General features: G+C 34.0%; 1 protein-coding gene across 2 annotated transcripts in view; it reads right to left on the bottom strand.

Annotated features, from left to right (window-relative positions):
* CSMD3 (CUB and Sushi multiple domains 3) overlaps positions 1-22065 on the bottom strand; it is a 756099-nt gene that overhangs the window by 580767 nt on the left and 153267 nt on the right. For both annotated transcript variants that reach the window (XM_074808674.1, XM_074808748.1), the window contains exon 4: positions 6773-6967. In XM_074808674.1, the coding sequence (XP_074664775.1) occupies positions 6773-6967 (195 nt within the window). The remainder of the gene's footprint in view (positions 1-6772; positions 6968-22065) is intronic.

Raw genomic sequence — 22065 nt, 5'->3', positions numbered from 1 at the left:
CCTCTTCTTTGCCTGTATCAATTGTTATAACAATCTTTTGTTATTAAATTTTATCTTATTGGTACTTTTTCCATGAAAAGTAGCAAGATAATGAATGCATTGTTACATCTGTCTTTTCCTTACTGTTGTGTGAACAACAACTGTCTGCAAATGTTCCCTTTTCTGGAATTATAACAAATATTTTCTTGTTCTAAACATAATTATATTTAGAAACAGTTAGTTCTGCTGCTTTCCCCAGTCCTCTGTATAGTGTTTGGAGATGTAATTTAAGAGGTCTGTTTTCCAAATTAAGATGGTTACTGCACAGATGAATGCTAATTACTTTGATGCAGATACCTTTTCATTCTGGTCTATATCACACCAGCTCAGGGTTTGTCCACTGCTAATGTAAGTTTCTAATGGATCTTAGGACAGCTCTCTTCACTACTGATAGGAATTCCTGAAATGCCGTGAGGACAAGCAAAGCCAAACTATGTAAACCAAAAGAAAATGTGATTCTGATGCTCTGATGAATATCCTGAACTGGATATATACATTTCTAATGAAAGGAAAACTAAGGAAAACATTTTAAGATACTTAAGCTTCATAAGCTGTTAACTATATCCTGATCTCTTGTATATCTCTTACCTTCGAACATTTAAATCCTGATTAAACAGAAAAAAACAAAAAACTTTTTTTGTTAAAAAGTTTCCATGCTGAGCTTTTTTTTCTAAAAATTAGTAACTCTGTTAAAGTATCATCACTATTGCAATAGCACATTATTGCACACTGTAAGTTTTCACAGATGAGCACAATGGGTACTTCCAGTTCTCCATCCATCATAAGAACTTAGTTATGTGGCCATTATTATCATAAATAAATAAACACAGGTTTTGGACATGAAACTTATGTATTAAAACCAATCAGAACTCTTACAAATAATGTGGGTTTTTTTAAGGAATGTGTACTATGTTAGATCATTATTACTGCTTGTATATTTTCAGTGAGTTCCATTTAACAAACACTAAATATATTAGTAATGCTAATATTATTGTTAGCACAGTAAAACTAGTATATTTTAGTGTTAGTTAGGAATATATAATAGACATTTATATTTCTGTACCAATTTACTGGTTCACAACACATCAATAATGACTTAAGAGTAGCTTCAAATAAATCAGTAGTTTCACCACTACTTTGAATAATAAGAAATCCATGGATCTGATCAGACATTAAAATTCATGTGGGGATTTCCTATTCTTCAGGTTTAGATATATTTGTTTACATAAGTAGATTTGTATATTTATGTGAAATATACCTGATTATGAGAACCAGATACTATCCTGAGAATAACACTAATAAAGTAAAAAAAAAGACAAGTATTGTAGGGTATACTAGAGATCAATTTCAATGCTTTTCATAGAAGCAAAAGTTTGATTCTATTGGTCTTAAAAATTACACATTTTAAACATAACTAAAATAAAGAGCTCATAAAGTTTTTTTATTGCAAAAATTCAAATCAACAAAAGGTAGTGTAACTTTCTTCATAAAAAAAAAAAGTCATTCAGGGTTTTATTTTAAAGAGCTTCCTGGCCCTCCTTGAAAGCATGCAGCATTCTCCTTGAAAACACACAACATTTATATTATACTACTATTTCAATAAATTGCTAGACCTTTTCTATAATTTCTACACACACACACACACCCCAAATCTTAATTAAGTTCTCTAATTTTAGGCAACCATCATTGCCATTTGTAGACCATTTACATTTTTAAAGGTACCAACCATAATAGGGTTGTCCATTTTAGGCAATTTATAATGTTCCAAAAAGGATCTGTGGAACAATCTCTGAAAAATGTTTAATTCGTTAGTATCAAGTCATCTTCATATCTTATATACAAATACATCATCCTACAAAATATTTTTGTTAGTTTTCTTTTTAACTTTTTTAAAATAATCCAACATGTTTTTAATCTGGTTTTACACAGCTATAGTGGGGATTTTCCCAAGAATAAGCAGTAACAGCTCTTCTGACTTAGACAAAAAACTGCTCATTCCCCATGAGATGTAATTTATTCCTGCTTTTAAGTCAGTGCACTTTATTTTCCTCTGTGCGTATTGTCAGTTCCACTAGTAAATGCACTACATGGCATCAAGTGCAGTACTTTGACTTTACTTCCTGCTCTGTTCTTTCCACAGCCCACAAAGCTCAGCTTAAAACAGACACAAAGGAAGAGTCAGCTCAATTACACTTATATTACTAGGTTCTATTTGCCACACTGTCATAAAATCATTTACCTACTTGTAAACAAATTTATCTGTCCATGAAATGCTTACATTGTTATATGAATAGTTCTTGGTAGTCATGTGAAGTTTAATTCTTTTTTTTTCAGAATTCCATATATTATAGGCCATATATAAACAGATAAACCCCTTCAAGAAAGTGTACTGGAGGGTCTATAAGACTCTTAGGTATACTTTTATTTCATTTGAAGATGCTTTTTTATCTGTCCTAAAACTTATCTCATGTAGTTGAAATATATATAGTCATGTATCTATATAGTCACAGGATTATACCAGTCACTTGCAATTAAATCTTCCTCTCCAGTGGGTTCTGCACACAGGAGATGGCAAAATATTTCAATAGCGAGATGAATATTCTAATATTCAAATCTGACACCTGTTAGATCCCTTTTTAAAATATGGGCTTATAAATATCTCGATCCAGTTTATTGGGAATAAATCTACTGAAGAAGAAGAAATTAAGTATGCATCTATACAGATAGGGAGAAATAAACACGTCTTTATATGTACATGTATATAAGTTGCAGGGGAATTACAGAATTCCCAGGTTTGGAATTTAATAACAACCTCTTTAGTCTTTTACCTGTCATGACAAAATATGGAAAAATAATATCCCTCCAGATAAATAATGAAAAAAGCAGAAATGCATTTTGTCCATGTAAATAAAGTACCTACAGTCAGTGGTTGTGCACTTGTCTGATCAAAATGCATGTCAATTCAAACAAGTGAAAAAACAAAGTTTTATAGTGACAAATATTTTGTAGCTATATGTACAGGCAACAGTGAAAATATTTTAATAGAACTTCTAGGAATACAAATAGAACATCTCTTCTGGTTTTGAAATTCCTGAATTCTAAAAAAAAAAAAAGAACAGTTTAGAATAAAGATTCTTACAACATTAATTTTACCCTGGAATAGGAAAAGCTTTAAAAATATAAAAGTCAGAATACTGCCTTGATTATGAACGTGTCTAATTACTCTAACCTTTATAGAATGACAATATTATATAAAAATGTAACCTTATTTATTAGAGTCAGTAAATCATTCCTAGGTTGCTGCATTATGGAGAAACTGCAAGCTGTAATATTATCTCAGAAATAGGTGGTTCAATACAGCTGCTATCATGTTTCACTGTTGAAAACAACCTTATCAAAGTTAATTTGTCAGTGAAGAAGACTTTATTTAAAAACTAGTCATGGGTTGTGCACAGTATAATTGACCACAATACAAGTAATCCAATTTAGTTTTCTTTTAATTAAGGTATTTTTGCACTTCTAGTAAATCTAATAAAACAGTATTTTAATGAATGTCAGAACATGCAAATGACAGGTGTAAAGAAAAGCTTTGTGCATTTGAACTATGTGCACTAAGAAAGAATATGAAATAAAGTAATTGTTAGGTATGTGCAATGATTTTGCAATACAATCCAATAGAGATTGGTAAAGAAAAAGGAAGCAATTTGAGGAAAAATTCTTTATGAATAAAATTTGGCCAAAAAATGTGTAACTTCAATATCAGTGTTACGCACCAAATTTAAACCATAAGCATGTAATAGGGTCTCATGTATGGATCTTTGTGGCAATACAAAGCACTTTTGATTCCAATGAAATTCCTCCCACTGAGACATCAATCCATAAGAATTATGCTGCTAAAACACAAGAATTACCTCCTCCTGATCTCTTCATTCAAAGTTAAGGCAACATAAAAGGAATGATTAAAAAAAAAAATTACTCCCCAAATACACTTGTTCTGAATTACAAGAGGCAGATGACAATAGCATTTGCACACAGATGATCTAAAGACATCTATGCGCTCAACTTCGCTGACATCTAAGCATGTTGTAAGTTCAGAGCTTTGTTCAATTTATTTCCTATAGGTAAAACCAACCAAACAAAAAAACCCAAATTAATATTGAATAAAGTATACTTTTGTGCTCTTCTGGGGGCTTTTTTCTAACAAATAGGACTATGACATTTCCTAGGTCATGACATTGAAATACTCTGTATTTCCCCAATTCAGACAATTATATTAAAATGAGCAACTAGTATAGGCATGTCTGGAAGAGACCTGGCCATCTACCATAAAACAGGAGTCAAGATGTTTAGCGTTGAGAAAAATTAATTCTCACACATATACTCTCAAAATTATATACTACTTCACTTGTTTGTGTCAGGATTTTCTGGTTTAGATGTAATGACCATTGGTACGGAACAATAAGGCATTTATCAGAGGAACTCTTTAGAGATGAGTGTTTAATCAAACAGAGAGAAAGAGATAAGAAGCTCATTAGTGGGTAATCATCTTTAGCGACCTTCTGCAGAATCCTGTGTTGGATAATTTCATTAGACAAAATTAGGAGAAATTCATTAGAATGGAACCACAAAGGTCTCTGTATTAAATGTAAAGTTAGATGCTTCTGATATCAAACACAGACTTGTAGAAAAGGAACTATTGAAAATAATTAGTTAATTTTTTAATCGAACATAGACCAAAAATACCTTAACAGCAACTTGGTGCATTAAGCCTTTAAACCATTATGCCTGATGCTAAAACATAAGAATCTGTAACGTTCCTAGGTTATGTTTCAGTAATTCGTAACCACCACTATTAAAATCTGTACCTTGGGGTTTTTTATTTTTCATTTGTTAAGCCTTTCCCCCTTATATTCTTCACTGCTATTGATTAGAGAACTGTCTTCTCCAAAAGCTATTTTCCTTCTGCATGAGTTTCTGCAGTAAATCAAGTCACTTCTTCATCTTCTTGCACATATACTGAAAAGTTTTAGTTCCTCAGTCTCTAGACAAAATGACAATTTTGAAACCTAACAGAACTTGTTTCCTCTTTTTCTGAATCCTTTCTAGTTTGTCAGCTCTATTTTGTCCTAGAGTGACACTATTCAGATAATGACCTCTTTAATCATGAATGGAAAGAGATATGTTTTTCATATTCTTATGTGATAGTCTTCTGCTTACACACTAGAGTTATGTTTAAGACTACTATGGCATCTTATAATTCCTATTCAAATTTACACTGTGTATTTTAGCATCCCCTTGGAATAAGTACAAAATCTATCCAAAGTTCTATTGAAAAATGTTGTATCAAAAGAAAGCATGTGTAACACTGTGACTGTGATGACTGACTGGCAAGTGGAAGCATCAGGTTCAAGTCTCTCATCTTCCTCATTTAAGAGTACAATTTTTTATGTCAACTCATTTCAAAATTGTCAGATCAAGAATTTGAACAGTGGTCGACAGTGAAGTCCATTAGCCTTTTACTTTGTTATAAATGTAAATTAACATTAGTTTCATCAAATCATTTTTATGATCATCTCCAGAAACAAAATTTGGATTTATGCTTTGGCTGTGTATCTTCATTATTAGCTAGCATTTTTCTGGGAAGTGAAGGGGGGGGGGAGGGGGGGGGGGGGGGGAGGAAGATTCAGGAGTTATAAATAATTTTACTAGAAAATATTATTAGTAGTAATAACTTTGTATTTCCTTCAAGATCATGGATAAACATATTAAATAGCTCTAAGCCAAGAATAGGAAACAACAGAACGGTATTTCCAATGATAGACATTTCCCATATATAACTACTTTTTTGTGGTACTGGTTAACCAGGTTTTAACCCAAATGAATCTTGATATTTTTTTAATCAGAAATTTATCAGAATGCTAATTTCAGTTGGAATGTTTCTGTAGACTCTGGAAGAGTGCATTACATTTTTTAGAAAAATATAAATGTTAAATTCTGTAAAGTTAACCTGCAAATCCAGAAAAGGATCTCAAGCTTGCCTGACAAAACAGTGTTTCATCAAAATACTATCTTTATTGCATTTGGTTGTGTATAGTAGAGATAATTTCTGCATTTTATCAGCTTAGCTCCTTTCATTACTCTGCAAACATTATTTCTCTCTAATAGTCTCAGAAAGTAATATTTACTCATAAACTAGGATTCCCTACTACTGCTATATTTCTAATGTGAGCAAGAGAAAAGGATTTGACCTACCATTTTTGTTAAAATACAAGGGATATCCTATATTGAAATCAGAAGATATCTAATCTGAGGGGAAGTCCTGCTAACTCAGGTGTTCTCGTAGTTTCAAACTTCTATTTGCTCAATATCCAAGTTAATACTTGACAAAAAGTCAGTCCTTAGGAAGTATTAATGGATCCCAAATTTACATTCCTGTAGTTGCTAACATGTTGAACACATTTATATCCTACTTATTACTAGGTTTCTAGTTCTTATTTCATTACATATATTTCAAAATAAATGAGAAATATCATTTTAATAGGATATTGACTTAAAAGTTGATAGGTGCTTGTGTTGAAATACCTCATATATGTGAGCAGGAGATCAAAATATTAAAAAAGATCTTTCTTTAATCACAGTTTAAAAGTTAATAATTAAACCAGAGATGGAAAGTTGTTCATACTGATAAATATAATGTATATATTCAAGAACATTACTGTAGCATTTCTCTTACCTCTACAGATAGGAACAGGGAAGTCCCACGATGCTGTATTCACAGAGTTAGCTATGCAAGTAAGCTGAGGGTGGCCATCCAAAATATATCCAGCTACACAGCTGTATCGGATTTTGTCACCAACATCAAATCTTGTACCGTACAAGATACCCTTTGGTGGAACTCCTGGATTGCCACAGGAACTACTCTGTAATTCTGGAGAAAACATATTTTTATTATTTGCAATGTTTTTATTAATCAATACAGCATTTTGTTGAAGAATATAGAACACAAATTATGGCAACTTTGGGCAGATAGTATGTTTGCATGGATATTATACAACTCTTTACACTGAAAAGCCATTTCTGACTTAGCCTATTAAGTATCTGCTTATGTACCCACATATCCAAAGGTAGAAAATTATATGAAAATGTGCACAAGGTTTTCCTTAAGCTCCAGCTATAGATATATTTTTCTTAACTGACAGAAAAGAACTCATTACATAGGAAGGCGAAACAAGAACTTGATATATTTCTGACTCTTAAGTTCTACAAATGCAAAACAATAAATAAACCTGTAATATAGACATGAAAGAATATCAGATTTGAATCAACCAAAATTTGGAAGAATAAATAAAACTACTCAAGACAGAACACTAAGAGAATGTTTTAACAAACATAATCCTGAACATGATCAGGAAGCTGTTGAATGATTTAATAGATTTCAGATAATGAGGCAAAGGTGATGAGACACTGTGGGTAACTGATTTCTGATCAAAGGACTGGTTAATTTAAACATATGGAATACCATAGATCTGATTCTACTCAAATGCAGAGCTTTAAACCACTGAGAATGCAAAATGAGTCATGGCTCTGCTGTTAGTTTGATATCTGAGAACATAAATTAGAGTTCACTTTTACTAGGTGGTACTCACATTCAAGTGAGTACCCTCTTGACTGATGTTTGAGCATCATAAATAGTTTGATTACAACATTTCCCATCATTTGTTGTTGAAGTCCTTTAGTTAATGGACAAAAAAAGATAGATTTTGTACAAGTGTGAGTGAAAGAGGTTTCATAAACTTATCCTGAGCTCTTCAAACCTTGTACCAGGTATACTTACCAGCCTAATGCTAACAGGGAAGAGGCAAATCAGGTAAACCTGTACTTGGATTCATAGCAAATTTCCCTAATATACAAAGTAAGGAAACAAGATGGAAGAACAGAAGGTATTTATGTATTTTCTTAATTTCTTTTCCTGAGTTCCATGTAACTAAAATATTCTTCTGCATCCCTGATGTGCTCACGGGTGTGTGCACGCAGGCACACACACACACATATATATATTAACATCTTTAAATATAGTATGGAAAAAATAACTTGAATTGTTACAGTAGGCTTTGAGTAAAGAAAAAAGATGTAAATGGCTATCAAAACAAGCAGTATGGTTCATAAGATACGTTACACTGTCAAATTTCCATGCCGAGAACTACCAAAACCTAGGATATTAGATTTCTGATACCAGCCATGAAACAAAACCATGTAACAGTTATTAAAAGGAAGAATCCATTATAGTCATATTTATATACGCTATACATGCTATACATGTCTATAAATATACATGTTATATATAAAATATGATGCGTTTGTCTGCAAGACTTGCTGTACCAATCATGTTTTGATGTGAATATGTTAAATATGCAGATTAGTTGTTGATGTCATTGTTGCTATCTATTTCTTTCTCTTACATAATAAACTCTGTGGATCTAGATTTGACTTTCATTGTTTTGTACAAGGACATAACACAGAAGTAAGATTACCTGTCTCATCTTGAACACTTCAAAGTTCACCTAAATGGTTGATACTCTTACTGCTGCTTTATCAAGCTAAGCGTTCTGTCCTCCAGCAAAACTCCCCTGTCCTCAAATCTGCTTTCAAGATTTACAAGGAAGGCAACACTGAAGTTGACTCCTGCATATTTGTTCAAAGGGATTTCTCTTAAGACCTTTAAAGGTTTGCAGGGCCACTCCAGTTATTATTTATCATCATATCATGTCAAAATATAGGTAAGAATATAATCTTGTGGATTTTGGTTATTTTACGAATCATATTATATTAACTTGAAAACTTTGACTGTACACAGTGTTTTTATTTTCAGCTTCTCCAAGAAGATGAAATCTTTCAGACGCCTGTATTTCTTACTGCTTTGTAAAAAGGCTGCAAAAAGATTCCCTGTCCTTTGAAATGAAGAATATAGAGATTAACGATGCCTTTAACAGTCACTGCCTAAAATTGCTTGCTTTACTCTTACTGCTGTCTCATCAAGAATTACCCACAGAAGGCAATATTTTCTTATGAAATTATATTATATTTTAAAGCACTAATTAAAAATCACCCTACTTCTAAAATAAAACTCATTTTCCAGTTGCAATAGTACATGACTTGTCTAAAAAGAGTATTTGGTATTTTCTGTTAAATTTTTAATATTATGAAGGTATGTTACTATTTCCAACCCTTCAAGTCATTTTGTTCCTGATGCTAGATAATAAAGTAGAAAATAAGTTGTATAATTTTAAATATATTTCTTCTGTGAGTATTTTCATTTTTGACACATACAAGTGCATTACTTTGAGGGGGTGTTGTATAACTCACCAAGTAACTGCATTAGTCTTCCTTGATAGGTAGTATCTATGTTCAAACTGAATATGACACTCTAATACCAACTCCCTGCCATTTAAAGCTAAGAATGGTTAATTTGAGATTGTCATCTGTCAGGGAACCCAGGAATTGCCAAACTAGATTGTAATTTCTGTTCAGCTCTGCACAAATTCCTGAATTCAGTGACATTCTGATATTCATTAATGATATGAGGCCTGGAAAAGTATTTCCTTTTAAATTTGCCACATTGTAATTTGGTTGAACTTCTTGTTCATGTAATCTGAAAATAAGCAGAATTGAATTTTTTACACCATCCTACTTTTTACATTTTTATCGTGTATTGTTGCTCATGTCCTTTTAAAGCAAGCTGTCCCAATTGTTTCAATCTCTCTCCAAGTAAGATTTTTTTTGTCCTAGATTTGTCAGTTACCTCTGAAATCATGTGCATTCTTTGCTTACACAAAACCAAGTTGCTATTTTAAATCAACATTCCACCTGTAAGCGAGGTACATATGAACTTACTTATCCTCTGGGGTTTTTTTACATTATAAAATACCAAGATCAAAATAGCCTTCAATGCTTTTCAATATTTCATTAATTCTTATTATTGCCAATGGAAATTCTGTTCAAAGACTGTGAGTAAAATATGCCTCAGAGAGTTCTGCTTAGCAGGAATGGACACACACCTTTAAAGAGTTTAATTAGCAGAAATTCACCCACTTATAAATACTAATTAATAAGCTATTCAAATTAAAACACATTAAATATAATTTCTTTGTGAAAATACTTTCAACAACAAGGCTGGCAGAAGTTGAGACTCTCTTTCTCAACATTCACTCAAGTCATAACCAGATATGAAAATTTCAAATTTACTTTCTTTTTATTCAGATTTTAAGTCAGGAATTTTTTTCTTTTATGTTATTTATAAAATCAAGAGTATCACCTGTCCTCCCTAAATTAAGCATGAAATTTATAATATGGTGTCCAAATATCCAGAACAAAAATTTGCAAATATTCCAGTAAAAAATGCATTTGTTATATCATTGCATTGCATTCAACTCACTGGAAACTATTTGTATTTTCTCTGCTGAAGATTAATGTTCTTCAAACACTAAATCTGACATTAGAAGTTTAGGAACATAAAGAATTTTGTCCTTTTTCAAAGGGTTGATTCATACTTTTATCACGGTTTTTGTTCATAGATATCTCAAATCACCATGATCCCATTTCTCCCAAGCTAAAGTGAGAAATAATGTCAATATAAAATGCATATCTTCATGAGCACTCATTAACTGAAAAAACTATGAAATATCCCAATAGAAGCTAATATTTCTTTCATTTATTACATTTTAAACTGAATAGTCCTGTTATCCCTTTACTGTCAGTTTGGATATCTCCCTGTATTACTCCATGGCACTAGTCCTAGACCGCTTGTTCACTCATGTCTCCTATTCCAAAGAGTAATTGCTCTGCCAGGTAAACCTGAGTATGGTCCGGGGAATATGCCACTCCAGGCACCACTCCAGTTGTCTTTTGGGACAGGACTTGGAAATACTAGAACATGTCTGTACATAGATATCCCTTGGGAAAGAAATGCATATGTAGTTTGATTGACAAGCAAGAATACTTTGGTATTGTAGACTCAAGACTGATTTCAGAAGTGCTGCATGTAGTATGTGTGTGGATATAACAAGTGCTACACATTCCAAGGGTTCCAAATATTAGAAAAGATGATACGTTTGTAACAATATGAAGTACCCTGAAATTCAGTTGTCCAAAATTCACCTGTATCAAATTTTGTAATGGTTTTAGTTGCACATAGTTTTCCAAAGGTTTTATAAACTAGAAAAGTAACTTAGATGCATAGTTTCTACCTCATATTTTTCTTTTTTTCTCAAAACATATATTTTGCTTACTTTCATTTCCATTCTGTCCTCATTCACATTGCTCTCAATATATGAGTAAGCATGGTCTAGATTTAGGTCTAAAAGTGACTAGAAGAATTAACTGATGAGTACAGAAATGTGGGTCTTCCTACATACATATTGAAATATACATATACATACCTGTCCCACTTGAGTTTATAGAGTGAGAGAAACCATAAGAAAAATTTGGAGTAGGCAATATGAGTGCAGTGAAAGAAAAAATGAAAAACTTAATATCTAGGTGGCAACTGCACCAATATGTATGGTTCAGAGAGGAAAGAAAGAGACGTTATAAATTAATTCTTTGGAGTGTCTACCATGAGCAATATAGATTTATTAAAACAGAGATTAAATTAAAAAATTCCCTCCCCCAAAATCCAGGTCTCTCATTTATAGCAATTCAACAATAAAAGTAGTTATTCCTTGATTCCAACAGAACTCTCATCTCAGGATACAAGTGCAGAATGAAGAGTGACTATTCTGAAATTCACATATGTTTACAGCAGTAATGGAAATAACAGCTTGTCTAATAACCAAAACTTCTCTGAAGTTTTTCTCTTGCTTTCCGCATTTTATGGGGGTCAGTCAGAAAAGACTGTCATATTCTGATATCTATCTATAAATAAGTGTGCAAGAGGAAGTATGAGAAAGATTTTTTTTCCCCCTAAAGGAAAACAAGGTAAAACATATTTTTTCTTCTCCTATTCTTAATTGCTCTTTCTTGATAGAGAAATATCTTTGTAATAGTAACCTCACTGAGGGTCTCTATTGTTCACTAAATCTAATATAGCTAATTGCATTGCAGTTTCTTACCTATTTTTTAATGAATGACACATTTTTGCTTTTTTCTTCCCGTTGAAATTATTTTCGTGCCAAAAAATGACAGAGGAACTTGATTATCTGAAGTAAAGCCACTGATTAGTATAATGGTGTCTTAAAACTGTGTCCTGAGTGACCTTTAAACATAGATTTTTATACTGAATTTGATTTTGGTTCTAAGCACATTGAAGCAATCACTGCATTTGCCTTCTTTGCAAGTAACACAAAAATGTTTCTATTTATAGCATTAAAGTCGTATGTTATTTTTATAGGAACAAAGCCATTTCAGCATTAAGTAAATTAGAACTGCATTAATATAATTCTTCTACAAGCAAGAGAACAGCAACAAGAAGTACAGCAAATAAACCTTCCGGTGAAGGAAACAAATGGTAACTGTAGTACTGTAGTAACATTGATACAGTGACCATGACAAATGTAATACAAAAAACGATCCAGGGTTTGCAATACATTCCCTTCACATGTAATGCACTGTTTGGAATATCTGTTTAAATGAGCTGAAGACACAGAACAGCACTAGAGAGCTGAAAGACCATGCAAAAAGAAAATGGCAGTCAATAATTTTACCATGTGACAGCATAATCCAGCACCAAATGAAATCAACAGAAAGATGACTAGAAGCTTCAGCAGATATGGTTAAATCTGACATTTCCCCACCAGACACACTTCCAGAGTATTACTGAAGGGAATGACAAACAGGTAAACACCAAATATCTAGCTAGGAGAGCTGTACAGTTAAGAGCACCAGCCACCCTTATTTGCCTTTACCAAATTCCACTTGACTTCAATGAAAGCTTTATCTGTAGTAGATTCCTGTACAGCTGCTGAGGGCATCAGTTAAACCCCAAGTATGGCTGAGAGGTAAATTCACATAGAACATGAACTGCAAAAGACCACTGGAGACTATATGTTTTGGAGTGGTTGTAGGGTTGCTAGTGTCATAGAGATTGCTCCATCCGCACTGTTCTGAAAGTATTCAACCCTGTCAGTATAGTCCAAAACCTGAGGTACTGTATCTGCCACGTGGTGGTTGCTCAGCTTCCCAGGTGAATGAAGCCCAGGAAGATGCACCCTGCCTGCCATGCAATGGCTGTGTAGATATGTCCATATATGAGTTATAACAGGACTGTTCCATTTAGACTACAGTGATTCTGAGCACTTTTTTTGGCATAGCTATATTCTGTAGGCAGCTGTGAAGATGGTGTTGTAATTACAGAGCAAAGATTATTTCAGAGCCCAGGGCAATCGAAAATAAAAAAAATAATCCTAAAACCTATACCATATCACTATTCCTTCTGCAATATGTATTTCTTACTATGCCTCTTAGCTATACAAAAGAATTTCATCTTCAATTGTTATGGTAAGAAATATCTCAGTGTTATTTATTTTCATTCCACTGTTACCTCAATGCCTCACCTTATTTTGCCTTATGCTAGGTACTTTATAAATGTTGCATTGTTCCTCACTGGCTGTCCTTACCTGGAGAATTTACAGTAACAAAAGATATAAAAAGCTAACTGGATTTAGCAAAAAGCAGTTTACCCACCGAAGGAGGATGTCATAGCACAAACAAGTCGAGTGCTACCACAGACAGTGTCTCCACACAAATTTCACAGACAAGAATAGATACCTATGTCAAAAAAATTTCATTAATTTTATATATTTTATGTACTGTCATATCTAGAGTCCTACTGAAATTAGGGTTCCATTTTGGAAGATGTAACACATATATCAGGAAGATGTATAGTTTTTATATTCAAGATGATAGGAATACTGAAAGCAGAGAACAGAATGAAATAAAACACATTTTGTGAAAATGTACCGAGACTTCTTAAGGAGTCTTAAGAAATGTAAGATTTGTCACTTGAGCACTGATAGGCATTGCTAATTAATGAACTGACTCAAACTGTTATAAATGCTAATCCGAAAGATTTATGGTTTAAATTATTATAAACTAGAGGCTGGCTAGTTTTACAAAGAAAGTATGCAGTAACTCTTCCAGCTTCCTGTTGGCAAAGATCATCTGAACTGACCAACATATAGTTTGAGGATATGTACACATGTCCATGGCTAATTAACCATGCCTCTGCTGTGACTCACTAGCCAAGGTTGCCCTGCCATAGGCCTTCTTCATAAATTGTGTCTTAACATTGAAGACAGAGAATTTCTGGTATGTTGAACTTTTCAGCTTGTTTTTTAAAAAAAAAAAAAAAAGAAAAATTATCTGCTACAGTGGATCACTCAGGGTTTAAAACTATAAAGTATAAGATGTGGGTAGGGGATATGTCATGGATGTATCATTAGACAGTGGCATAAAAGGGCACAAAGAAAATCAGTTTTCTCCTCAGGAAAAGGACTTTGACACATGAGAACTGGGCACTAGATGGCACCTGAAACATTCAGAGCTGTTGTATGACTTGGCAGAGTAACAAACATTTCCTTCCATATATATCAGTGGTAACGTAAAATTCCAATTTTTTTATATATATTACATATGCTTGGTATATTAAGAGACACTGTATTGCCCTGTTAGAAGTACAAATGTTTGGTGCAATTGGATTATTTCATTGACTACCTGCTTCTTTTTCTCAAAGGACATGCTGTCTCTTACAGTGAAATTTCAGTCTGTTTTCCACCATAATTGCTGGTATGAAGGATTCCTTAACAAAATAGTTTACAGAAAATGTGTTTACTAATTTAGAGCTGTATCCATGTACTTATTTTCTAAATGTTTGTTTTAGCCATTTTGACAAAAGAAAGGTGGGCCTTAATTCTTTAATTCAGTTTTCATTGAGAAGGTTTTATGGCTTAGAATTTTCCTTTAGAAGATTGAATCATTATTCCTTCCAAAATCTGTATCACAGTTGTTTTTCCAGCACCACCACTTCTTGATAGAATTAATATCCTTACTGTATTTGATCATAATCAGCCTTTTGGGATGTCATGAGAACATTACCAAACTCTTCAGAGGTCTTTTTTGTATTTCATAGTAAAACTCAACTGGCCGATTTAGACTACTGCTCAATAGGTTGTAGTTGGTCAGTGTCTTTGTTTAGTCAAGACTGGATTGCTGTAATTACTTTTCTGAATGTTCTTATCATATCCTTTCAACAAAAAAATCTTCTTTAGAAAACACAAACTCTATCATTTTATGTGTCGCAATGTCTCAGCACATCAGGTGAAATCTCAAATCCTTAATCCAAGATTCCTTTTAAAGTATTTTTATGAATGCTTCATGATGCAGCAGCACATCTTTCAGACTATGTATGTATATGATACAGCCTATCATGTTAGCCATATTTTATTACATTGCATAGCTGTCATGTTAAGTAAAAATATTACATTCTCAAATACAACCTGTCTTATTGTGAATCAAAATATTTTTATCAAAATGCTGAAATAAAATCTCAACTCCATATCAGGATGGAAGTGTAATGCCTTCTCTTTACATCAAACTGTACTCAAGGATCCTGCACTCAGAATATAGCTGAAAACACTACTGATACATTAAGTAAGAGAAAGTTTATCATTAGAAGTGTACAATTAATAATAGTAAAACTGTTTTATTTCACTCATTTTTCTCACTGTTTATGACATGACTCAGACATACATCAAAAATGCAGATTTTGCTTAATAAAGTGCTATTCTCACAGTAATTTTTTTAACCACAATCATACTTTTAATGTCAGAAACAGATGGCTACATAAAGTCCTTTTTATTAGAAAAGGTCTCTTTGGTTAATGTTCATCTCAGGTATAATATGAATATTTCATTAAAAATGACCAGACACAAGAACATTTAAAAAATACTGGGTCAAGGATATATGGATGATTCTGCTTTTAATGGTAGTTACCCTGATAATTTTGCAGTGCTGAATTGCTTTTATGGCCTAATGACTCTACCACGTAAGGTGAAATAATACATTACTGATCTTGTCCAAATTACTTACATGATGATTCATTAACCAGGAACGACAGTGTCATCAAATTAATGGATGGTAATGTGAATAAATAAACATCTGCAACAGGTCATTCATCAAGAGCAAGCACAAAACCTTTGAATAACTTATATTCCATAAAACTTTGGTTTATACTACAGTGCTGAGCTGTGCACCCCCAATATAGTACCTTCCAAAACAGTCAGCTTTCCACATGGGAGGAAAATCACATTCTACTACAAACATAAAAGCATTAAGTCTGCTTTTTGCATCTACCTCATCCTTCCTTTCCACTTTTAATAAGAATTCCCAGATGTCCTTCACTTCAGAAGCAGCTCTCTCTAATTTTTATTTTCTTTCAGCATTATGCTACCATTTTCCTTTTGCAAGAATTAACATTAGTGTCGGTATTCAGCATTCTATTATCACCTTCATTGCATGGGCTTGTTCATTTCTTAGAGAACATTTCTTGAGCCTTAAAATTGGTGTGCTTTGCCTTATGCTGGAGGCAAGTTGCCTGGCACATTTGGGAAAACATTTTCAGAACTCTCAAGCATGGAAGAATGAAAGTAGTGTATTTTCTGATGAAACAAATTATTTCCTTATGCAGGAATGATTTAAAATATCTGAAAAAAAAGAAAGAGCTTTCAAGCTGAATATGTCCCAACATTATTCTATAAGCAAGTATCACTTGGCATAGGGGGAACTGCTTTATATAAGCTATGCTTTGTGGGGCGTGGAAAGTGCTTAAGTATATTTTTTTTCTTTCTAATAGTGAAAAAGTAAATAATATAGCAATGCACATGATTCAGTGCACTATTGCCTCTGGGCGATGGACTATTATGGGTATCTTTTTTTTTTTTTCCAGAGGTTTTAAAATCAGAAGGAGTTATTTGTAATTTCTGGTCTGAGTCCTGCAGGAGCAGATATCGAAGAATTTCCTTTGTTATTCCCACATCAGAATAATTGTGTTTGGGATATAAGCAGTAAAAGGCATTTATTCTTATTTTATAAATACAGGGATGGAGAGAATTTGCAAAGTAATTCATGTGACATAGACATATTAACTTCCTTTCTTCAAAGTCTCCTTTTTTAACCAATATAAACTCATATGGTCAGCCTTCCCTCAAATCATGTCAGCAGCCAGAATAACAGCTACTTCTATCCCTGTCCCTTCAGGTTACCTGCTGTGGGTCATTCCTCTCTTGACTAATCTGTTATTGGAATGAGTAGAAATGATCATAATATGACACGATAGAAAGGTTTATAACTCAAGATTTGAATTAACTTCTCATTAAAGACCACTGTTTCTCTGGCTATGTCTACATGACAGGTTAGTAATGAAAAAGCCATGCCAGTTATGTCTCTGAACTTACTGGTATTTCTGTATTGAGAAACTACTTGAACAACATTCCTTCAGCTTCTGCTTTTAGAGACTTTAAAAATTCTCTGCTTTTATTGAGAAAAAGAAAAATGTTCTAGGAAAAGATAAGTTTAATAGCCTGCTGTAGTCCTGCACAAATCACTGTTTGACAGAGCTTATGAAGTGTTCGTTGTGGTGCTAACTCACTGAAAGATCATATATCTTATAGAGATCTTTGCAAAACTTCTGTAAAGAGTGACAGATTGGTATGTTAGAAGAGCTAAACAGTGTCAAAGAAATGTATGTTATACAAGTAGGCTGTTAGCACAGTGTGAAATGGTAAGGAATACACAGAAATGTATCATCAGGTCTATATCTGACATGTTCAATCATGTGATTTAGAATTCTACTTTAATGTATAAGGAGAAAAAAGAATTCTAAATGCCAACTGATGGACAAAAAAAATTTTCCGCATTAATTTTCCATTTTAGGTCGAAAGATGCTAATGAACTGATGAATATTTCAGTTTGATTTCTCCTCCTTTTTCCCCAGCAGAATAGAGGTGAACAAAAAAAATTAGGGGAAAGATTTAGTTTTTACTTTGTTTCTCAACAAGTTTAGAAAGATATGTTTTAATTCAGGGAAAAAGTTTATTTTCATCAGACATGTTTTTAACAATTGGAGCACTTTTGCACTTAACATTGACTTGATTATCAGTTGTTTACTTAATTAATGTACTGGCTAGATATAAATAGAAGACTGTAAAGGAAAAAAAAAGATGGAGTCAGGGGCAAGGAAACTTATGTATGTCCAGACTTCTTAGGTTTGGTCTCAGCACCCTGAATGTTCAACCCAGCATTCTGTTGTCATAATTCTGGCACTGAACTTTCTGGATGTTGATGATGGAAACTTTTCTTCTTTATCAATTATACCTAATCAAATATTTACTAATAGACATATGACACTGCCTAGACAGGACTACAGTGTTGTTGTGATTTCTGTAGTGTCTACCTTGTTTCAAGGAAAATCAAGCAGGTCTTCATTATGACATATTTTCTTTCTTCTACATATTTGTCATATTAAGAAAAATGACAATTGAGTTATTCATTCTTAGTTAGATTAGTGTGTTTATATAAACTGAAACTTTTGAGGATACTTTTATGTCTTTCTTTTTCTGCAGCAGTTTATTCCATTTTAAATCTCTCACTCATTTAAGTCCTGCAGTGCTCTGCCTTCTCTTACATTAGCAACTTTTGCACAGAGATACTAGGAATGTGCTTGGGGATAAGATAATAATAATCTCTTAACTGGAATCAGTATGTGTATTTCTGCTTTCCTATGTTATTTTTACAAGAGGATTTAAATATAAAGTCTACAGTTATAATAGAGTCTACTATTGTAAAATGGTAACAAAACCTAAATTAATCAGTTCTACAAACTGGACATAATTGGAGATTAGCTCGTCAAATTTATATCGTGATCCCCCTTGTTCACAGTTTTAAAAAGCGTTTTTCGATACAATTGAGAAAGCTCCAGGGCTAACTGTAGTACCTTAGTTCTGTAACTTATGGAAAATTAGATTGAGAGTAGGAAATAATAATCCTTACTTGTTTATAATTTTTATTTGCTTTGTAAAACAAAAGATATTTTTAAACACATAATGATTTACTAAAATCAGGAGTTACAACTCTCCTTAGAAGCTGTTTCATAAAGGATGGTATTATTTGCATTGCTATATTGCTGATGTAAGTCAAGTCTTCTCATCCAATATTACAGTTTATGGGATTACTTAGGTATTAAAACCTTTGAGTTATTTAGTTGTGTTTGAACAAAACCTTAACTATGTGAATAGGTAGGACTGACTGTTCTTGGTGATGAAGGTTATTATGACTGAATAAAGAAATACAACTTAGTAGTAGTAGTAGTAGTAGTATTTCCTATATTTCCATGCATTTTTTACAGGGATTGTATTTAGATACTTATTTTAAACTTAAAGATAAGAGAAAATGTCTCACATTGTGTTTTCTGGGAATAGACAAGTCAAATGTACTTTTGGTTATGCAAAGCCAAACTCTGGTATACTCCTCTGTCTTGGAAAAGTATATATATTCATTTATCTGCACTGATTTCTACTTCAGTCTTAGCTACTGAGATAATCTGGTGGTGGTAGTAAAAATGGAAAACAATCCACAGAACACTTCAAGAGTTTGACTGCATCATCAACTGCATGAAATTCTGCTTGGTCTTCAAAAGTCAGTGCTGTTTTCAACATTACAGTCCTCTGGTTCATAGCTGGAACTTGAATTCCAAGTAATCAGCAGTGTCCAGAAATGCCAGTTATTGTTTATAGCTACAACTGTTTTCAATTTGTACATGTCAGAGTGTCAAATGACACTGAAGTGGTATTTTTCACCTCAGAATTGGACTAAAGGGCAAGTTTTTAACAAGGAGTTAGAAAAGGATGTCAAGGCAACCTCAAATACATAGAAATCCATATATCAAGTTCAAGAAATCAAACTATACCACTTCAATTCCTAGTAAAATCCTTTCCTAAATGCCACTCACTCCTGATCGATAATGGATCCATTCTATAAATTTTGGTCCTGGCTAATACTGGATCCATTTGAAAACCTGTTGATAATTACATCATCTTCACTTGACAATGTAATTAATATCTTTTTCATATTTCTACAGCATAAAATTCTTTAAATCATGGGGTCCTAATTGCTTTCATTTTCAAAAATAATGTTTTCGTTTAAAGATCTCCCTACACTTAACAACTGAAAGAGTTGGCAGATGTGCTCGCCAAGCCGCTTTCCATGATTTACCTGAAGTCATGGCTAACTGGGGAGGTCCCACTGGACTGGAGGGTGGCAAATGTGACACCCATCTACAGGAAACTATAGACCTGTCAGTCTGACCTCGGTGCCAGGGAAGGTCATGGAGCAGGTCATCTCGAGTGCCATTAAAAGTCATATAATGGACAACCAGGGGATCAGGCCTAGTCAGCATGGGTTTATGAAAGGCAGGTCCTGCCTGACAAACCTGATCTTCTATGACAAGATGACCCGACTGTTGGACCAGGGAAAAGCTGTCGATACTATCTACCTGCATTTTTGAAAAGCATTCAACACAGTTCCCCATAGGATTCTCATAGAAAAACTGGCTGCCCATGGCCTGGATGAGCGAACGGTCTGCTGGGTCAAGCACTGGCTGGATGGACGGTCCCAGAGAGTGGTGGTCAATGGAGCTAAATCCAGCTGGCGGCCAGTCACAAGTGGTGTTCCTCAGGGCTCAGTGTTGGGACCATTTCTGTTCAACATCTTTATTGATGATCTTGATAAGGACATAGAGTGCGTTATCAGTAAATTCGCAGATGACACCAAGTTAAGTGGGAGTGTCGATCTGCATGAAGATAGGGAGGTACTACAGAGAGACTTGGATAGATTGGATCGGTGGGCCAACGTTAACGGGATGAGCTTCAACAAGGCCAAGTGCCAGGTCCTGCACTTGGGCTACAGGCTTGGGGAGGTGTGGCTGGAGAGCTGTGTGGAAGAGAAGGATCTGGGGGTTCTAACTGATAAGCAGCTGAACATGAGCCAGCAGTGTGCCCAGGTGGGCAAGAAGGCCAATGGCATCCTGGCTTGTATTAGAAATAGTGTGACCAGCAGAAGCAGGGAGGTGATCGTCCCCCTGTACTCTTCACTGGTGAGGCCACACCTGGAGTATTGTGTCCAGTTTTGGGCACCTCAATACAAGAGGGATATCGAGGTGCTGGAGTGAGTGCAGAGGAGGGCAACGAAGCTGGTGAAGGGCCTGGAGAACAAATCCTATGAGGAGAGATTGAGGGAGCTGGGACTGTTCAGTTTGAGGAAGAGAAGGCTGAGAGGAGACCTCATCACTCTCTACATCTACCTGAAAGGACATTGGTTTAGAGGTTGGTGCCGGTCTCTTCTCACAGGTGATTAGTGACAGAACAAGGGGGAATGGTTTTAAACTCCAACAGGGGAGGTTCAGACTGAACATTAGGAAAAAAATTTTCACGGAAAGAGTGGTTAGACAGTGGAATAGGCTGCCCAGGGAGGTGGTGGAGTCACCATCCTTGGATGTGTTTAAGGGTCGTTTAGATGAGATGTTGGGGGATATGGTGTAGGGGAGAACCTTGTAGAATAGGGCTGATGGTTGGACTCGATGATCCCAAGGGTCTTTTCCAACCTGAATGATTCTGTGATTCTCTGAACTGGAATATGCATTTATAGTATGTGGAGTATATAACAGACATGCTTCACAACACAAACTGTCCTTTTGAACATTAATCAGCTTGAACATTTTTCCTACGAGATATTATCTGTAAAAAGAACAATTAAAAAAAGATCTAATCCATACATCAATAAGTTCATATCAGCTCTTTCTCATATTATTCTTTTTGGTTATCTGTTTTCTGCTGTGAAAACAGTACTAGCTTCAGGTCATTTTAGATTATTTAAAATTATCTGAGTCATCAGTTTCCAAGATATGCAGTAGAGGATGGTGACACACTTACCGGCATGTCTGGAGTGCTCACACAGTGGATTTTTTCTAAAATACCTTTCATA

The sequence above is a fragment of the Strix aluco genome, chromosome 1 (genome assembly GCF_031877795.1).
Source record: "Strix aluco isolate bStrAlu1 chromosome 1, bStrAlu1.hap1, whole genome shotgun sequence".
In the NCBI taxonomy this organism is placed as follows: Eukaryota; Metazoa; Chordata; class Aves; order Strigiformes; family Strigidae; genus Strix; species Strix aluco.
Note: the sequence above shows the minus strand (reverse complement) of the source record. Positions and strands in the feature narration are given on the sequence as shown.